This window comes from Patagioenas fasciata, chromosome 2 (genome assembly GCF_037038585.1).
Source record: "Patagioenas fasciata isolate bPatFas1 chromosome 2, bPatFas1.hap1, whole genome shotgun sequence".
In the NCBI taxonomy this organism is placed as follows: domain Eukaryota; kingdom Metazoa; phylum Chordata; class Aves; order Columbiformes; family Columbidae; genus Patagioenas; species Patagioenas fasciata.
Genome location: NC_092521.1, coordinates 22,323,144 through 22,342,709, shown reverse-complemented (window position 1 = coordinate 22,342,709; position 19,566 = coordinate 22,323,144). Strand labels below are relative to the sequence as shown.

The 19,566-nt window shown below is 34.9% G+C and overlaps 1 protein-coding gene across 37 annotated transcripts in view; it reads left to right on the top strand.

Moving 5' to 3' along the window:
• The window catches only part of RIMS2 (regulating synaptic membrane exocytosis 2), a 466,824-nt gene that overhangs the window by 124,815 nt on the left and 322,443 nt on the right, over positions 1–19,566 (top strand). For 5 of the 37 annotated variants that reach the window (XM_065830168.2, XM_071803896.1, XM_065830167.2 and 2 more), the window contains exon 1: positions 13,535–14,031. The exons of 25 other annotated variants lie outside the window; for them this stretch is intronic. In XM_065830168.2, coding sequence (XP_065686240.1) covers positions 13,910–14,031 — 122 coding nt within the window. In that variant the 5' untranslated portion in view covers positions 13,535–13,909. Of the gene's footprint in view, positions 1–13,531; positions 14,032–19,566 lie in introns of those variants that run through there. 7 more of the 37 variants (XM_065830175.2, XM_071803888.1, XM_065830174.2 and 4 more) reach the window with 3 other exon arrangements.

The window sequence follows — 19,566 nt, the reverse complement described above, 5'->3', positions numbered from 1 at the left end:
ACATAACAAAGAGATTGAATTCCAGCTTTAAGTGACAATCTGAGCTCAGCTGCAGTCATTCTCTGCATTGAGCAAATCTCATGTCAGTGTTAGGGAATTTCATTTTCACAATTTACCATAGAGTACCTTTTCAAAAATAATTCCATTGCAACATGATGTTTGTATTTGCTTACTGTTACTGATTACTTTATTTTTTTTCTTGATTATGCGTATATGTTGCATACTTTTTACTGAAAACTAGCACTTACTACTTGATTTTTCTCATTCTTATGCAGAATGAACTTAGGGAAGTTTTGTTATTTGGTGCTGATATTTGGTATCTTAGAAGGAGAGTTTGGCCTTCCATTGCAGTGTTATGTTTTTGTGTATCACAGCTATTTCTTTAACTGTGCTAAAAGACCATTAATGATCTATATCTGTAAACAGAGATTGTGGCCGTATCAGAATATGGAACATTTTTGTTAAGTACTGACTGCAGCTAACATTTATGGAATTAAATGTAGTTTTGCTTTTAGCTAAATTGACCCTGAAAGAAAGCAATACCAGAGAAAAAATGAGGGTAGTAGCATTTTTAATTCAGTTTTTTAAATTAATGAGGCCAGTACCTTTGTAGGTCGAGCAGATCTTCTTAAGTGCTGTTTTATTGACCTTGCACAAACATGAATGTTAGAGCTCACTGTGTGTTCATAATCCTTAGTTATGCTGTGCTTTGTTCTTTGGAGGCTAATTTCTCTTCAGAAAGATAAATAACAGGTTTTGTTTGAGTTTCATGCTTACAAAATTGGTGTGTAAAGGTGAATAAGTTACATCTGTGGAGCACAGCCAAGGGAAATGGATAACATTTAATAAAGGACTCTGCTAGCTCAAGTTTGTATTTTCTGACAGCAAAGTGGTTCTGGAATTTTCAGGATGCAATTCAATGAATAACCTTTTATTTTCATGCTTTAGCATAGCTATATAGATGGAATGAAAAGTAATGACAATGAGTAATTATTACTGGTACAAATTCTTTCTCTTGCTCTCTCTTTGTGCCCATAGCAGTCACAAAAGATGAAGCAATTACTTCTGTAGTGCAATTTAGTTGTCATTTATTTTTTACATGACAAGTTTAATAATTTTAGTAAATGTCAATCTATTTTATTAAGTCAGATTTTAGAAAAATATAACTGAAAAGAAATTAAATAAGATCAGGATGAATGTGTTTTCATAACTAAAAATTAGATTATTAAGTGATGCCATTTTGTTTTCTGCCTTGTATTTAGCATGATTGTTCTGTTTTCTGCTCCTTCTTCAAGCCAGTTCCTTGTTTATCCGTTTGGCTACTCTGGAATGTCTTTATCTGGTTATTTATTTTATTAGCTCATTTTCTTTTGTGTATCATCATCTCTTTCTCATTGGTGTCAGTTCTTACCAAACTTGGGCTAGACCTTGGAAGTGGTTTCAAAGATGTACCCCATGATATTCTTTCACTTGAAGACAGACATCCTTTTCTTCTCTAGCCGAGTTCTTTTTCTTTCCCCTAGCTCTAGCCCACCTCTGTTCCTCAATTTCCAACAATTCTGAAACCATTCATAAGTTTCCTTTCAGATTTGTGCTAAACTAAGTGGATGCTTCTCTCCCAAGCTATGAGAAATGTCAATTTATATCTTTCAGTAAAAACAGGCCTTGCTGCATTCTTTACTAACCAAAAGGAAGACAATCACAGACATTTTAAGGGAATAGTTACCTGTTCCAGCAAAGTAGTGCGGTACAATGTCATTTGAAGTTCGGTAGAAAATGTAGGTGATCTGAAGTTAATGCCTCTTAACTTAAAGCAGAGTTTTAAAATTCAAGGTAATATCTATGTATGGTATGGAGTGGGTTGTGGATACGTGACTTGTTCTGACATCTCTGCCCTGTGCAGCACGATGCCCTGTAATCACGCCCTGGTGTTTCAGAAAATGACATCAGAAAGTGCCCATTTCTGCAGCACTGGCCTTCCTGGAAATGCTGTTAGGGACCTCAGTAAGTGTATCATTTTCAAAGAATAAAATGAGGTTAAGTTGCTCCAAACACAGTTTTCCTAGTTTCTGGTCCAGTGTTTTGTCAGCTGATACTATGTCCTTGAATGGGTCCCTGAATGTAGTTTATCTGCCAAAGTAAGTTTTTATTATGCAGCATGTAGCAGGACAAACCATGAACTTTGCTGCAGAAAACCTATTTTCTTTGGCAAAAAGAAAACAGCAAGGACAACAGTTCTTATGGTAATGAACTGATAGGAAGCAATGTATCTTAGCTGCAAAAGGTATTATTCTGTAATGACTTTGTGAAAATCCTAGACCTTAAATGATAGACTTCCTTGATGATCACCTAAAAAAAAAAATAGCCATTAGAGCAGATAAAATTAAAGCAGAAAGCATCTGATTTTCTTTGTAATTCCAAGTAAACTGGGAAGCTTCAGAGAGACATTGCATTCTAAAGTTCCGAATCAGTGCACAAAACCATTTTTCCCAGAGGTAGATTAATTTTAATTAAATCTTGTTGACTTTGGCATGAGGTACTGGGCTGAAAAAAATGGACCTGCCTCAGTTGTATCTTTATGCTCCAGTTAAAACTGTGAAAAATATTTAAGCTAGAAGAGGAATCACAATTAGTCCTACAATCGCACCTCTTGAATATATAAAAAAATCAACAACTAGACAGGTCAGCAATTTCATCTCCTCATGATGCTGAGATAATTGCATTTTATTCTTAAAATGGACATATAATGATTCATCTTCCTGTACCATTCAAAAGGAATTATTGAAAGAAACTCAATGTAACTTGTATTTCCTTTTCTTAAAAAAACAGTGTTTATTTTGGGTGCTTCTCATGCCTCCTCGCTCAAGTAAATACAATGATTGGTGAATTTATTTTCATTTAGAAAATATGTATCAATATTTGAAGGAAGAAATTGGATCTTTGACTGAAGTAAAGTTGAAAGCAAAAACAATATAGTTGCAATGCAGCAGATTTTTTTTTGATACAGAGATTCTTCCGTGATAATCAGAGTGAGAAGGAATAAAGGAAGATGTGTCACTTAAACAATGGAAAAGGAAGGAATATTTTAGAGATGAGACTCACTCAAAACAAACTCTGGATACTACTACCAATAGTAGTAGTATCTCAGCTTCTCCTCAACAAACTTGTTCTGGATGATGACAGACACTACATTGCAGTAGTGACTGATGGACTGGCTTAGATCAATACCATTTATTCTTACCTGCTTTACTTCTTCGCTCCTTCTTCAAGTAATTAAACACATTTTTAAGAATGCTCGAGTCTCATTTGTAGATTTTCACAAAAGCTGTCAGTTCTTTTCAGAATGAAGCCCAGTGAAGCTAACTAAACCAGGAGATTTCCCTCAAGACAAGCATTTTAAATTTCATGCTCTATGTGGCATACGGGTACTTCACTCAGAAGTATTTTTTTCTCTCTAAAAATGGGATTTATTTGCAAATTTATACTATGGTATATCATCAAGTACCATGAAGCCTTACAGTTATTACAACAATCATTAATGAAATTAACACTAACCCCATTTCCAAAGCTTTTAATGTAATGGCCAGCACTGCCTTTACTCCACTAACATAAATCTCCAGTATGAAATGGAAATCTTTCCAAAGTAAGATAGTTACACTGCCTTAGTCCTGATAAAACCCAGGCTTCGTGACACTGTCAAAGAAAATGAATTCCAGAGGTGTGTGATCATCAGGAAAATATTCTTCTGGTATTCCAATCAGCTGAAGATAGGAGCAACCCAGGAGACCATAAATCTTATAGTGACATGAAAGAAAGATAAATTAGCCTCTTTGAACTTGTTACCAAGATATGGAAGGTTCCAACTTTTACCCAGTGTACTGAACAGCAGAAATTAATAAACAATCCAGTACATAAATGTGTTCTCTTAGCTCCTGTTCTACAAAACGAAAAGGCTAATTTTAATCTTACTGTCATTTGGAGAATGATCAGTCTTCTAGTTTACACATATATTAGCCTTTGTTTCCATCACAGATCACCTGGACACATTGACACTCAACACAAATTTGGAGACCTTTTAAGGTCCAAATCAGTCATCTGAAAGTAGAGATACTGCAATAAATCTCTTAAGATACAATTTCTGCAATGTATAAACACCATGAACTTCAGGATCAACGTAACTGTTACTTTACATGCTATGGAGCTTTATGATGAGCCTGCTCCCCCAAAGAAATGTTTATGTAAAGGATCTCCTCCAAAGAGGATGATAACGGTGTATTTCAAAAAGAGAACATAATCTTTTTACCTGAGTGTATCCATTGAAATCATTACTGTGTTGGCTGCACTTATGTTGTTGGTAATCATCAGTGGGCTGTTGTAGGACTTAATTTTTGCTGTCTGCTTTGTGCTCTTAGTCTTCTCTCTTAAATTGGTACAATTTGGAGAGTAAGAGATAAAAGTACAAACTGCCTGTCAGCACTGAGGAAATCAACTTTCACGTTAACACATCATTCTGAGGTAGAGAGGAAAGACAGATGTCTGAAAACTGTTAGTCCATGTATTTTCAGCTTCTGATTTCAGTATTTTGCATTATTAATCATGCATAATACTTTGTTTGTAATATTTTAAATCACCTTTTTTTTCTTTTTTTTTTTTCTTTTTTGAAAGATGGCAAATGATAACTTCTGATGAAGGTGAAAACCAGAAATCTGTTTTGTAGCAGATGAAGTTTTCAATGCATTGTTTCGAAAATCAATCAAATCTCTGTTCTAGGCCACCACTTCTTGACTAGTGAGACACATCTCATTGGTGAACCATCCAGAACTGCAAATGAGGCATAAAGCAGAATTCATGTACTGTAATAAGGTGCAAAGAAATATCAATTGATTGTGAGTCAGCTGAAGGTAAAATTGGTTGAAATATACTACACCAAACCACGCATTCTGCAAGGTGCAACATCTACTGCGTATTGAGCCTGCTGTATCAATGTGTATTACACGTAGTCCTCTGTTTATTCAACCAGAGTATAACAGCTTTCTGTTCCTGTCAGGTAATGCAGCTATTCCTTTATTCAGGGAAATGAAGTCTCAGTTAGACCTTTTCTAACTCCAATTGCCCAATTCTCCCATCTTAATAGTATTTTTAAAATACTTTTAAAAATATTATTTATGTATTTTATAACCCATGTATGAACAGGCACAAATGTGTATTATTTAGTGGAGAAAACCAGATATATTTCTCCTGTAGGAAACCTACCAGTCCTATAGACATGAAACAAAATTAGAAGTATATGTGAATTATGGTCTTGCAGGTTGAAGAAGCAGTTGCTACACTTATTAGACAAATAGCTTGTTTTTGTTTGCCAAATGTGAATTCTGTCCCAGCACTTTTTAGGTAAATTATGTCTTAGGTCAGGGTAGTGTGTTAAAAAACATGTATCCCTATATTTTAGGTATTCTTTTTTAATATGGGAGATTAACCATCACTAGGAATTTTGCTAGAAAGCATGCAGATCTGTAAAATGCGTGGATTGTTTGCTGGGACAATGCATGGGTAGGAAAAAGGAAGGGAATGTGCACACCTGGACTTCTTTTTTTGCATACTGTCAGAACACAGCCAAAGCAGGAACTGGAAAGTGCTCTCAGATCCAGCAATAGAAATGCAACCACAGAGTTATATTCATACCTCCTAAATAAGGTACCTAGACAAGCATGAGAACACTTCATTAAACCTATTTTTGGGCACTCATGCAATTTTTGGTCACATGATTATTTTTTTTTTACTTGCTCCTTTCTATTGATTATACAGGAAGAAAAAGATAGCTAGGCTTCTAAACTATGCACCTTAGTCATCTGTATTTAAGTGGAATCTAGTGATCTGTGTTGATAACTTCAAGCACTGATTCAGACAATCTAAATTCAAACTCTGAATTTACCTAAAATCAATAACATCTTCCTTTTTAAGCACAGAAGTCCCTAAGCAAGGAGTACTTAGAAATGCCCAGATCTGGTGGGGCAGGAACTGGGCACTAGAGCTTTGTTGCAGACCAGAGGTAGGCAACAATATACTTAAAATTAGTGTTCAGAATTGTTTTTGTGAACATGTTACGTAGTATATGATATTATTATCAAAATAGCAAAATTCAAAGTGTCTTACCACTTGTGCTGGAAAAAGCCTTCAAACGCCACGCTGTATCATTTCATATGTTCGAGTCACAAGATGCAACTTGTGCTTTTTCTCTGTTCTGTGGTCTACCCTAGAAATAGAAGCCTTTTGTTTCACCATTCAAGTTGTATATATTGGGTAATATTCAGAAGCGTGAGATGGAGAGAGATAAGAGAAATAATTAAAATTAAACATTTCATGTAATTATTTTCAACTATTCTATGCCTTGTCACATTTAAATAAAATTCCCCATATTACCTCTCAACTAATGCATGAAGAATTCCGTGGAGAGATTTGAGAAGCCATAATCTATATTGAGCTAAGGAAATTAACCAATAAGCCAAAGTTGTTCATTTTAAAGATAGCTTAAAAATAATTATACTGGGAGGCATACCTGGTTCTGAGGCATATCTACTGAATCATTTCAAGAAGTAGTACTATTGTGGTATAGGCTATCACCATTACTAACAAAAGGACAAATGATAATTTTTGTATTTCCCTTGTCCAATTTATTTATTTTCTTTCCTCTATCTTACTCATCCTGGAATGCGCAATTAGGATGGTCAGTGCCAGTTTGTGTGTGTCCATACTAGACCAAACAGCAGGATTTTTCGAGTGAACATATGGCACATTTCCTAGTATGTGCATCAGGAGCAAATTCAGACCTTTCATTGTTTTATCTGAGTTTTAAAAAATGTAGGGTTTTTTTTAACACTCAAACTTCATAATACACAAGTCATCTAGCATTTAACTTTCACAACTCTTCATTTTTTCCTTTCATACATTTAGAATTTACTTAAGCCATAGCTGGTCAAAATAGGGTAAAATCCCAGCTTCCAAATATTTATTTGTAAAATATATTATTTTCAAATGAATAAAATCTCATGTTTAACTTGTTTGTCACCTTTTAAAAAGTTTTAGAGCCATACTGATCAGTGGATCATGATTATTTCTCCCATTTACTTAGATGATGATTAGACACAGGGAATGAAAATGAATTGTTTGGTCTCACCACAGAACTTCAGCACACCTAATTAGGGACAGTTGACACTTTCCTGTTTAGGAAGGCCAAAGCAGATCTGGAATCTCTCATCAAGACTTAGCCTTTTGGGCTGATGTAGTCTTTGCTCCTTGACTTTCTTGGAAATCTATACATGTCAAGGTTAATTTTGTATTTCATTAGAAAAAGACGTTTGCTTACTTCTTCCCCCCCATGTTAATGACATTAGTTCTGAGAATTTTCAGAGATGGGAATATTCAGTTTCCCGTAAAGGTGTAAAATATAAACTGACAACTTATCTTTGTATTTTATCCTGAATGTAAGCAGATTAATGAGAGTGTCCTCTTAACCATTCGGAGTGTTGTGCTCCTTGCTTTGTGAGCTCATGGCTGAGGAGCAGCACACCGACTGCTTCCATGGGCACCTGAGCAGTTCCAAGATCTGGAAATGCACTAGAGGCTGAGTGCTGAACTGTGCTTCTGGGCCTTGATCCAAAGGCTATTGGCATGAAGCGTTATCCCTGATTTCACTGGAAATAGGCTACTCGGCAGTGGCTGCTACAGGGAATGGCAGCTCAATGGATTTTGGAACAGCAAAGTTCTAGCACCCTAAACACAGCAAATAAGAGAATGGATTTGGGTTCATACATCTTCTCTGGAGGACTGTCATTATTGTTATCTGTAACCTGAACCGGATCACTGAAGCTTCATTTCCTGAAGTATTTAATATATCATGTACTTACAAAGTTTGTGACAATTAGCTATTTTTGTAAAGCTCATTCTAAGGATAAATTGTTGTTATTTCATTATTTGGTATTCCTGCTGGTAGAACATGAGATAAACTTTGGTTACTCCTTTGTGCATGGAATACCATTAGCAGCAAGTCCACTGGAAACTGAGGAATGAGGAAGTTAAATACTGGAGAGGTGGTTCTATGAGCACTGGAATCAATACAGCCTATAATGTTTCCTCTGTGATGTGGAAAATCGCAATAAGAACCTTTTCCTATCACTTAAGATGATATCGTCAAACTTAAGATGGCAATGACGTGGCTATTTATTAACCATATTCCTATTGTCTTTCTTCTGCCAAAATCAATTGGCTCAGTTCTGCCCACCCTTCCTCTATGTGCACTGACTTTCTCCAGCTATGATGATGCTGATTTTCACACAGTTTGCTGGAATTTAACTGTTTTGATATTTATGCCTGTATGAAGTTAACCACTTTCCTCAAGCATAATAACCATGGTGATAGACGGTAATATGGACAGAAAAAATGGATAAACAGACTGTCCAGATTTCTAAGTCTCACATCCTCAGTTTAAAATCTGTAGCTTAGGCTAAAAGGAGAATCTAGATTACTGTTAAATGGCTAAATAGGAGGAAGATGAAGAGGGACATTGAAAAGAAATATATGAATATAGATACAATGCCTCAAAAATGAAACTAAGGAAACAGGGAAATGCAAAAGATAGTGAGATAAAAATGCAACCAAGAAAAAACAATATTTGGTGGTTAAACACAAGGATGAATTAACTTTCTTTTACATTACTGTAGTTTGTTAGTGGATATTTTCTGTAACAAGGCTTGATCTCTTAGCTGGAATTTCAGTATCTTCCATTGTAGATCTGTGACCTGACTACCAGGGAATAAAATCAGTATCACTTTTCTGTTCTCAATGAATGTTTAACTCAGTGAATTAAATAGTTCTTTCAATATTTAATTATTTTACGGGACAGAGAACAGCCTCAACAGCAATGACAAATTCCCTTTGGAATAGCTAAGAGGGTGTTGATGAGGACTTTGTGGGCATATTTGAGGAAGCCAGGAGAGGAACCTGGGACTCAGTTTTCCATGTTCTTAGGCACTGTTCTAATTGCCAGGCTTCCTGTAATAAAAAGAAGGGTGTGTTTTGAATGACTGTTCATGTGCCAGCTCAAGAAGAGGATTCATTCTTACAGTTCTTGGGCAGAGACCGATGCTTTGTTGCAGCCTGGATTTAGGTACTTTTATCATTTTGGGATTGGGGCTTTATCGGCATCACTCTCTTTATAATTTCCTATCCTAGATATTGAGGATACTGGCTTCTATGACTCCTTTTCTTATGTGATTAAATTGACAGTTGTAGATTTTGGCTTAGTTCTTGTTAAACTTCTCTTGTGAAGCTGAACGTTGATGTGAAGAACTACAAATGAATATGTGCTTTACTGCCAAAGGAATTCTGGTTGCATGTCACTTGGAGTAGCAAAGTGAAATATCCAACCTTGAATTTAATTTCAGTTAGTCCTTTAAAATCATGTCCCAGCTTGGGGCATCAGCTTGCTAATCTGACCCAAAATGAGTAGTTTTATGAACTGCAGTAATATAATATCATGCAATGTGCAAGGCCACCATTAACTTACCTGTCTGAAAAGCATTTGTTCAGATATTTTTTCTTTTTATAAAGAGAATGCTTAAATGGTCAGTTTTTAAAAAAAATCCTAAATATTTAGCTAAATGTTTTGGTAAGGACATATTGAAGAGCAATGGCAGCTATATTACAGGCATTATGTGTGGTTAATTACCCAATTTTATTTACTGTATAGATGAAAAAGTAGAGGTTTGAATTCATGTGCATTTAGAAAAACCCACTCTTACCCTCAAACTCCAAGTGGCTCATCTCTACCATTTTCTTCTGTGATTCCACTGAACTAACGTAATATCCAATAAATTATAATGGAATTGAATCTAAAATTGTAGTTGATAGTATCTTTTATCACAGGACAGTCTTTGCCTTATGAGCTGAAATATATAGCTTTAATGGGATTGCATGACTTTACCTTGTTTAAGATATAACTTTCTGTGAAATGTCTTTTCTGTGTGACTATAATAAAGAAGTGATGCCGTTAAGTAATGTTTGAGATAACATTTTTGTACATATTGTCAACTTCATACAGTATGTTTACCTTAAGAGCTTTCTGAATCCTAGAATTATTTTCAAAGAAGTTTAATCTTATATTTGAAACAAATGTTTTATATAAATTGAAAAAATATCCATACATACTTGGGAGATTTCTAGAATAACTTTTCTTCCAAACTGCTCTTAGCTGGAGGGTTTTTATTAAGATTCCGCTTGGCTAGAGAAATAGATATCTGTATGGATCTTAGTGTAGCCTGGCTTAATGGATCCAATGATGCTTTCCCAGGCTTGTCTTTTCATTTTGAAATAGGCTGTCAGCCATGTCTGGTATTTGCTTTGACTATCTGGTACCCATTTTTCCTATTCTGTGCAATATCTTTAAAGCACTTTGTGTTCATGTCTATGAAATCCTTTGTAAAATTGGTGTAGAAATGAAATGTATCATTATCAAAGTATAACTAGCAACAGTGTTTAGATTTATATGTAAGTATGAATACACAAAATAAAATAATAAAAATCCCTATCGAAATTATTTGAATCAGACCCTCAAATGTTAGGAAATGCCAGAATTGCAAGTGCTTGTGTAGTGCTTGGCTTACCTGGTGGGTGTTGAAGTACACGATTAGGGATGTTTTGTAAAAAGAAGCCTGTGCAGGTAGGACTTCTTTTTCTTCTAATATGGATGTTGGAAGGTGTAGAGTGAGTGACCTGAAGAATAGAATAGGAAATCTCAAGTGTAAGTAAGTTAAATATCAAATAGGGAAAAACCAAAAAACCAAAAACCAACCAGACAAAAAAACCTGTCTGTTCCAGAATTCTTGTGTGAGGCTTCTTATCTGGGAATGCTGAGGATATAATTTGCTAAATCTTAAAAATGACACTAAATCACTGTGCCCTTCACCACAGTAAATTTTTTAATATAAAAAGCACTGACACATTTGAAGATCACTACCAGGATTGACATAAGGTAACTAGTTTCTGTACTGTTTTGTTCTCAGACAATATTAATGCACAGGAAGTAAATTTTGTGTGTGGTTCCACAGAGTTCTTTTGATTGTCAGTTCCATTCTGGTTCTGAAAGGGTGGGTACTCAGCTCATGCTCCTTCATTCCATCCCCTCCTCCAGTCCTTTCTTGCCAGGCCTCTTTGCTTCCTTGATTCTTCTCAGCCCAAATGATTACATTTTGGAAAAGGTGGAAGTAACTAAGAAAAGGGCTTAGGAATAAGTCTGCATTACAGTGTTAATACCACAATAATAAGAAAGAATTGTTTATTGGCCAAAGGGTCTCTTGGATGACAATAGAAGGGTTAGGAAAAAAAAGCAATTCTGTTTGTTTTTTTCTGTAGCATTTATTTTTTGAAATAAACCCCCCTATACCTCTATCAACAGTAAGTTCAATCTTGATGAAAATTCCAGGTGTTCAAAAAACGTGTATTTGCACAAACCCTCTGTCATTATAGACGAATTTTGCTGCTAGTAGCAGCTAAGGAGTATTCGCCTTTAAAAGTATCCTTTTACTTTTATGTCTTCCATATTAAAGGTTTTACTTGCCTGAATAGCTGCAGAGTACTATTCCTTACCACAAAATTAAATGAAAAAAAAATAAAAGTTTTAAATACGTTTCTTATTTTGTCACTAGTTTTAGAACAATTTTACAAAAAAATAAAGAATGTATGTCGTAACTTCCATTTTAAATATCTGAAAATTAAGTCATAGAAAGGTGAGTGTCAGATCTTTAGCCCTTGTTTGCAAACGGTGATATAATTGAAATATATGATAAAATATTGGTTCTCCACGGTCAACATCATCTCTGAACTGTTAAGCGGTGCATATAAGTCTAATAATTATTAGAATAAGTTGAATAAGATGATTCTGTTTCCTGCCATGGATACAAAAATTTTGTCTTTTTGATGGAACGAATGTATAGGCAATTTTTTTTTTTATGTTACAAACATGAATATTCTGTAATGTTAGTAAAGTGGTTACCAAGTTTTAAGTTTTAATTTTGTTATAGAAAGGTAGTACTCATTAGCTCTCAATACAAGATGTCAACAGTTACCACCTTTGCCATACGTCTAGCCTGGTGCTTTTTACGACAAACTGTAATAGGTTTCTCAAATGCAAATGTTTCCATAATGCACAGTATGCTATAGGCATAAAATAGATATTAAAAACTATTTTATGTGGTACTTTGTAGGTTTTCACAGGAGTTTTGGGAACAGTTTTATTAGCAGATTTTTGTCTCTCTTTTTTTTTTTTTTTTTTAATATGTAACATGGGTGTTAGTAGGGAGTCTCCTATATCTCTTTTAGAGGGGCTCAGAGCTGAATTTGTTCTTTTTTTTATTATGGAAAATCTGAGTTGTTGCTGCCATCCTTCTGTCCAAAGAAACCTGGATGAGTACTCCCTTCTGATCACATCAGTACAACACTTCTAATTAGCTGGAAGGTTGCTTATTCCCAGATCTTCTGGGATTAAAATCACTTTCAGTGGAAGAGCTTTAATAGTGGCCCTCATTTTATGTTGGTTTATTTGGAGATTTTGTAATTAGTGCTAAGATGTTAAAAGCTGTGGATAGAAAATGAGATATTCCAAGGAAAATATTTTTAATTGTTATTTTTCAATTTGTCTATGATAGAATATATTCTGTACTGTGCCAGAGGATGACATTATATAACAAGCATTGAAAGAAAAGAGAAAAAATACATTTTGTAGTCAAGGATGCTTATTTTCTGTACATTTAATGGTATTCACTGTGCATGTTATGCTGCAGAGTCTCGCTGTATTCCGTTAGATGACTGATTCTGCTTCTTGCTCTTTGACTTCCTGTGCTGTGTGTGTACCGGAGACGTAGGCTCATAAGGCAGTGGGTTTTCCTGGAAGTAGACAGGTGTGGAGCACCCAGAGAAGTGATTGATTTTGCTTGGTTGCATCATGGCTGATTCTGTGTAATAAACTTTTAAAAGATGCTGAAGACTTCTTAATTTTAAATGCAGTACACACATAATGCAGCCGTTCCTTTTAGTGGTTGTTCAAGTTAGTGTGATAAATCATTGCCTTGATGCTGTATGTACAGTACCTAACCAAGTACTTATGTATAGAATGTATACTGTTTGCTTCAGTCATGAATTGATATTACATTTAAATGTTTGCACTGAAAAACATGTTATCTCATGTAAGATATGGTAAAGCTTTTCAGATATGAGATGGAAGATATACTGTTACAGTCTCAGTGCTACGTGTTATTTATTATATCGGAGAATATTTTAGAGCGATCTTTCTGTTCTGAAGAGCTGCCTTTACATTGAAAGAAAAAACCAAACCCTACATACACAGTCAGTGATGTTAGTCATTTTTAGAGGGGAGGGAAGGAGGAGGGGAAGATGCAGAAATCCTCCTCCTCTTAGACAGTAGTAACAGTGTGAGGATGCCTTGTCCTCATTTTTTTTACTTCTGAGATTTTATTGCTGGCAGCCAGATGTGCTGAAACTCCTGACGACAGCATCTATTCACTGTGTGTTTTTAATAGGCTTAGAGAAATATGAGTAGAGTACATGAAAGCAGCTCAGCTTCACACTTCAGCTGGGAATGCCCAAAAAGCTCACTGCTGTTTAGAATTCTTGCTACAGTCAGGAGAAAGCCGCACGGGTACTAAATCTTCTACGACTGAATTAGAAGAATAATGATTGTACAATTAACCATCAGCCCGTGCTCATTTAGGCACAGTTTTTACAGAGATCAGGAGAAATATGGAACTTGATTGGCATGTTTGCATTTGATGGTGTGTACAAAATAGATGACTTTTAAGACAGGTGGTGAAGAAAAATAGAAGGTAAAGAAACAGAGAAAATGCAATTTGAGACGCTGCGCCAGGTCTGCAATTCTGTTTTATCTCATTTTCATGGGGTTTTCTCATCCCCTCCAAATATTTTACAAAATGATATTTTTGGACAAACGTTGAACAACACTAGGTGAGTAGAAATGAAACATTTTTGCCTTACTATTTCTATGCTTCTGCTGATAGTAATCTATTTGCATGTTTTCCAGTGAAGTACTTTTATAATTGCACTGTCAGATACCAATATTTTTATGGTAGCAGTGAGTCTCTTCTGTTGCTGCTTTTATGTTTTATGTAAGGATTTAAATGAGAACCCAATCTGCAGAAATAAAGCCAGCAAAGATAGAATAAAATATTTAAGATGGTTATGTATCTTTCAAGTACATTAGCTACCATTAGAAGCTAGCATTATTAGCTGTAATCCTTAAAGCATATTAAATATTCATAAACAAATTTGTCTGAGAAAATCATTCCTGTGTGGATGTGGCAGTGAAAGGATTAAATGCTCAAAGATGTGTCTGTTTAACCATACATAATTTGCTGAAAGATGTAAATTAGTAGTCCTGCATACCATTTGCAAAATAGGCAGAAAGGAGTTTCTTATTTTTACAAGACTTGGATACTGTGGGCGATGCTTTTCAATAATGTTTTTAACTGGCCGAATTATAGGTGACCAGTGGCTGCTTTGCAGCAAGTCAGTCAGCTCTGTAGGCTGTCCTTTTATGAAAGCTATTATATTGTGGGAATTAGAAATGATGGGGAAAATTTGTTGTTTATTGGTGCGAGATGGTTATTAATTTCGTTTCTTAGGATTTTTTTTTTGAGGGGTAAACTGAATTAATAATGACTCATTTTTGTGGCATTATTCAGTAAACATACTATAAGACTGATTAGAACTTATTTATACAGCTATTAAGTATTAACAGTAAAAACAATGAAGAATTTTATCTAGAAGAGTGTGAGTGCAGATGAGGGAGGAAAAGAACCCTGTAGTTTTTTATAGAGATAGTGCACTGATGGAAACATTCTGGAAAAAGGGTGGAAGTAATATTGCAGAGTCTATGTCCAGTATTTCTTCTTCTCTGTATCTGTGGGAGAAATCCCATTTAAATGGGTTATTATTTCTAAAATGCAATGATATTTGCACTTAATACTCAGAAGACTGTTACCATTTTACTTCCCGGAATATTACTGTAAGGATTCTCTCCCTTACTGCTCGTGTTTCCTTTATAAATATTTTAATATTTATTTAATGTTACTGTGTTCAAGTTCTGACATCTTGATTATGAATTTCTAATTGGGCATGCAAAATTATGGAGGTAGCTTTAGTAATCACAATAATTTAAATTAACTAAGTTTTTTTAATATATATATATATGTAAAATCTGTAGTCAATGAGATTTTTCTTACATCCCTTTGGTGTACTGTGAAATCTTTGAAGCTCTACAAAATGGAGCAATAATTTATGTATCATCAACTGTGATTGTAAAACAGTGCATATTTCCAAGTGCATAGTTTCAGGCCTGCAGCAACCAACAAAGCCCTTAGCAACTGTTCTAATCAGCTACAAACCAAGTCCTGATTCTCTGTTTTTGTAGATCAAAGTGCATGCTTTTTGTTGATTTTTTTTTTTTTCTTCTTTTTCGAGATACATGTGCATGATGCTTTTAGGTGTGTATTTTCTTCTATGTCTCTGGCAAAAGCTGCATATGGTATCAGTTTCAAATCAGAAGACATCAGAGAATTATTTAATTGCATTTGCTGTGCCTGAGATTTAGAATTATATTTATTCTAGAAGACTGGCAAACAAGAAAGGATTATTAGAAAGCCCAGCCTTCAGTCTGGTGTGGGCTCTCTTGTTGAAGGAGCAGTCGTGTTTTTCTAGGTAGCAATGCTTTGTGGCCTCAGTTTTTCAACAATACGCAGCAGTAATAATGAGGGACTAAGTAATACTTTGTGTCTTCTAAAGTTAAAGTTAGTTAAAAGTTATTTGAGGTTTTTGAGTAAAAAGATTCTGTCTTCTGAATAAGTACCAGTATTTTAAAGTTGATAAAAGGACTTTGAAGACGTCATCTATTGAATAGCCACTAAAAATCTTCTGACACTTATTTCAGAAGCTCATCCTTCTTGTTTTACTCATTTAAAAAAAAATCTATTTTATTTTTTTTTCTAATTAAATCAAGGCAGTGTATATTTTAGGTAGATTATTCACTTAAAGCATTGCACAATTAATGTAACACACTTGCAAAACACTGGTTGTTCATGCATTAAGAGTTAATGTTTCAGAACTGTGGTAAGGAAAACAAAAATACCTCTAGCGTGTGAAAGATTCTGCTTTGATGAAGTATAATGTGGTCTGTTTCTTCAGACTTTGAAGTTATATATTTTTGTCAGACTAAAAAGAAATTATGCATGTTCTTTTTAAGGTTTTTCTTTCTGGTTTTGCATCTAAAAAGTAAAAGTCAAGAATCCAGAAAGATAACAGCTGACATAAAGCACAGAATGATCAACTGCTGCTTTTACAAAGTAATAATGTGAGGAAAACAGGATAATGCATACTAAGAGCATAGTAGATAATGGAATATAAATCAGAAAGTCATAGGGAACTTGGTAGTATGCATATAACTGTAACTTAAAATACATTCCTATTAATTTTACATTATGTATTCTAGGAGTTCTTCAGTTCTTCTGGAAATTTAGATACACTGTGATTTTGTTGCAGGAGAGCCAGTTATTTCAGCCTTCGATTTCTGATATTACGCCAAACATTATCAGGAACATATATTAAACTAGTTTTTTATCATTTCCCATATAAGCCTTACATGAGTTGGGTTTTTATTTGCTTATTTTTTGTGTTACGATAGCTAGTGTGAGAGGACCAAAATGATATTCAACTCCTCATGAGTTAGATTGATTTTACCATTTAAATGGGTTTAGTTATCTCTGCTAACAGCTTCAGTTGGAGGAATATTGCAGTTTCGTTCTCTTTTGCCTGCTACATGTCAACACTTTGCTGTAAGATGCTATTGCGAGTATAAAAGAGAGAGCTGGTTTACTGGGCCTTCTCCTGGTCCTGCACGTCTGTGTGACATTACCAACTCCAGCCAGCTGCAGCAGTAGGAGCTGTGACTTTACCTCAAAGTTGTGTTTCACCTGCACTGGGGGCTGTAGTGCTATTTCCTGAGTAATAACTGACTTTCTGTTGAAAAATTATTAGAAGTACCTCATGTCAGGAATTCACAAGAATTGTTTTGCATTCTTGGCAACTGCCAAATAGCTAGTTTGGGGAATAAATTCCTCATGTGTACGGAAAAAGAAAGCAGGAGACCTTTTCTGAAAACATACTTAGTGCTTACAATACAGCTGAATTCTAAAGCAGCATCCAAAGGAACTTCAGTGTTTTTGCAGTCTAACATTTTTCTGATGACTTTCAGGCTAAAAAGACTAAAAAGAATGAAATAAAGTTTTTAAATGTCTTTAAAAACCTTTAGTTATCAGACAAACTGCCATTCTTCATGTATAGTGTACAAATACTGTGCTGTCAGATGCTCTCTTTGTAGCAGCATGCTTTGCAAAGACACACTTGCTTTGGGCAATATTCAGATTAACACATCACGGCATAATGGCGAGTCTCCTTTGTGACTAAAATTAATACAAACTGTACAGAACAGTATCAGTCCAATTTTAACATTGCAGTATATATTCACAGCTTTTCTCTGAGAGTGGAAAACAATGGATTTACCTAAACCTGGTTTCTCCCACGACACGTTGTTTCTTCTTTGTTACAGCTGTGTGAAAGTGAATTTGTTGTCTAGGTTGGCCGCATAGGGGCATAACTAATATGTTCAGCCCAAAAATAGTACAAATGTTGTTCACAAATTCTATGGACAGCAGAGACTTAGGAATGGTGCATGTTTGAAATTAGACATGCTTAGTTTAAAAACCTAAACTATATTTTCTTTTGTTAAATTAAACCCACATATTTTCAAAGATCCTTAAGGGTTTCCACTTTTTCAATTCCTTGGTAAGCATCTGTTGCATAAATATATTGATTTTTCAAAAGGTTACTAAAATGCCTGATAAATTAGCCTGTTTGTGAAACCAGATATTTACAGAGAAAATATAATTTTAGATAAAAAAAAGTATTTTCATTATTTAATTTTCTGTTTTATTTCCTAAATATAGCTATGAGCTATTTACTAATGCTCTGTTTTATAATGAAGCTGTCACATGATGTCAAGAATTACTGGCATAGACAATTGTTATTTGTCATGGCGCAAGTAATGATTACTTTGACATTGAAGGAAGCAGATCATTTTCTGTCGCTTGTTGGGAAACAATTTTGTTGAGATATTTCTGTAGAATATATTTGATTTTTTTTTCCTGACTCTGTATCAGTTCAACAAAGCACGAGGTTAACTGGAATCCCAAGAGTATGTTGCATTTTCAAATATTTTTAGTCTAAGAGCCAAGAATAAAAACACATCGTTGATGTTAGAACTGACAGTATATTGTCCATGTTCTGAACATACAATACTGAATAATAACTGAAACTGCCTCTTCTCACTTTCAAAAACTAGCTTGTCTATAACTACCTTTAGAAATTTGGTTTGTTGGGATTTTCACATCGACACTGTTTTTGCCTCCATACTAGATTCATATAATCCTGTTTTAAATCATTTCCTGACATTTGCAGCTGATACGCTTTCTCAATTGTAAAAAAACATGCAATATTGGAAAAAAAATCCAGAACTTTTATTCCTACTATGTATTTTTTCCTTAATGAGTTAAAGGCATAGTAAAGCTATTTCCTCCCTAGATTCTTAACTTTGTCTTGCATCAGACAGAATCAGGATTCCAACACTAAGCTAATGCTAGCCTATATATCTGTGGTACTTCAGTGATGTTATCCATGTCAAATGATCCTCTGTCTTCTTCTTGTTCCTAAAATTAGAGGCATAAGCCATATTCAGGTGAATCCCTATGTGCATATATATATATAAATGCCAGTAAACACAAGGGGAAAACTGGCACAGTAAGTTGTATGTAAAAAGCAGAGACTCTTACAGCTGTGCATTTGGTCTTTTTGCACCTTTGCCACGTGTCTTTCTCATGGAGCATTCTGTGTCCTCTGTGAGCTGTGAATAAGTGTATGTAACACCATACATCCTTTGCCTCTTGATTTGCTACTTTGGGAGAAAGTGGGACAAGTAGCATGAGTTTTTAAGTGTTCTTCTCATATTTCTCTTTGCCTTGGAGGAAGCAACTGAATGTACTAACTTCCCCCAGAGCTATTTCTTTCGGAGGAGTTCTGCATTCCATAGTGTCTTGGCAGCTGTTGGTTTTTGGGATTGTTTTTAAATCCCCATTTCTAGGAAGAACGACCCCTGTAACATCCTGTTACAGATATTTTCAGAGAGAGAAAAGAAGAGATTTCCTTACAGAACCATTTCTCTTCCCATTTCTTCCAGCTCTGGAGAGAGATACCTTCTGTTACTTCCACCTCAGTTGCTACAGATTTAATAAGTTGACATATGCTTCCTCCATGAATCTCAGAGAGCTGTGGATATTTGCAGCCATAACAGGTTTTTCTCTGTTCTCATTGTACATCAGCTGCTGTTATATGATGATGGTAATAAAATCCTGGCTGGCATATGATCTTAACCTC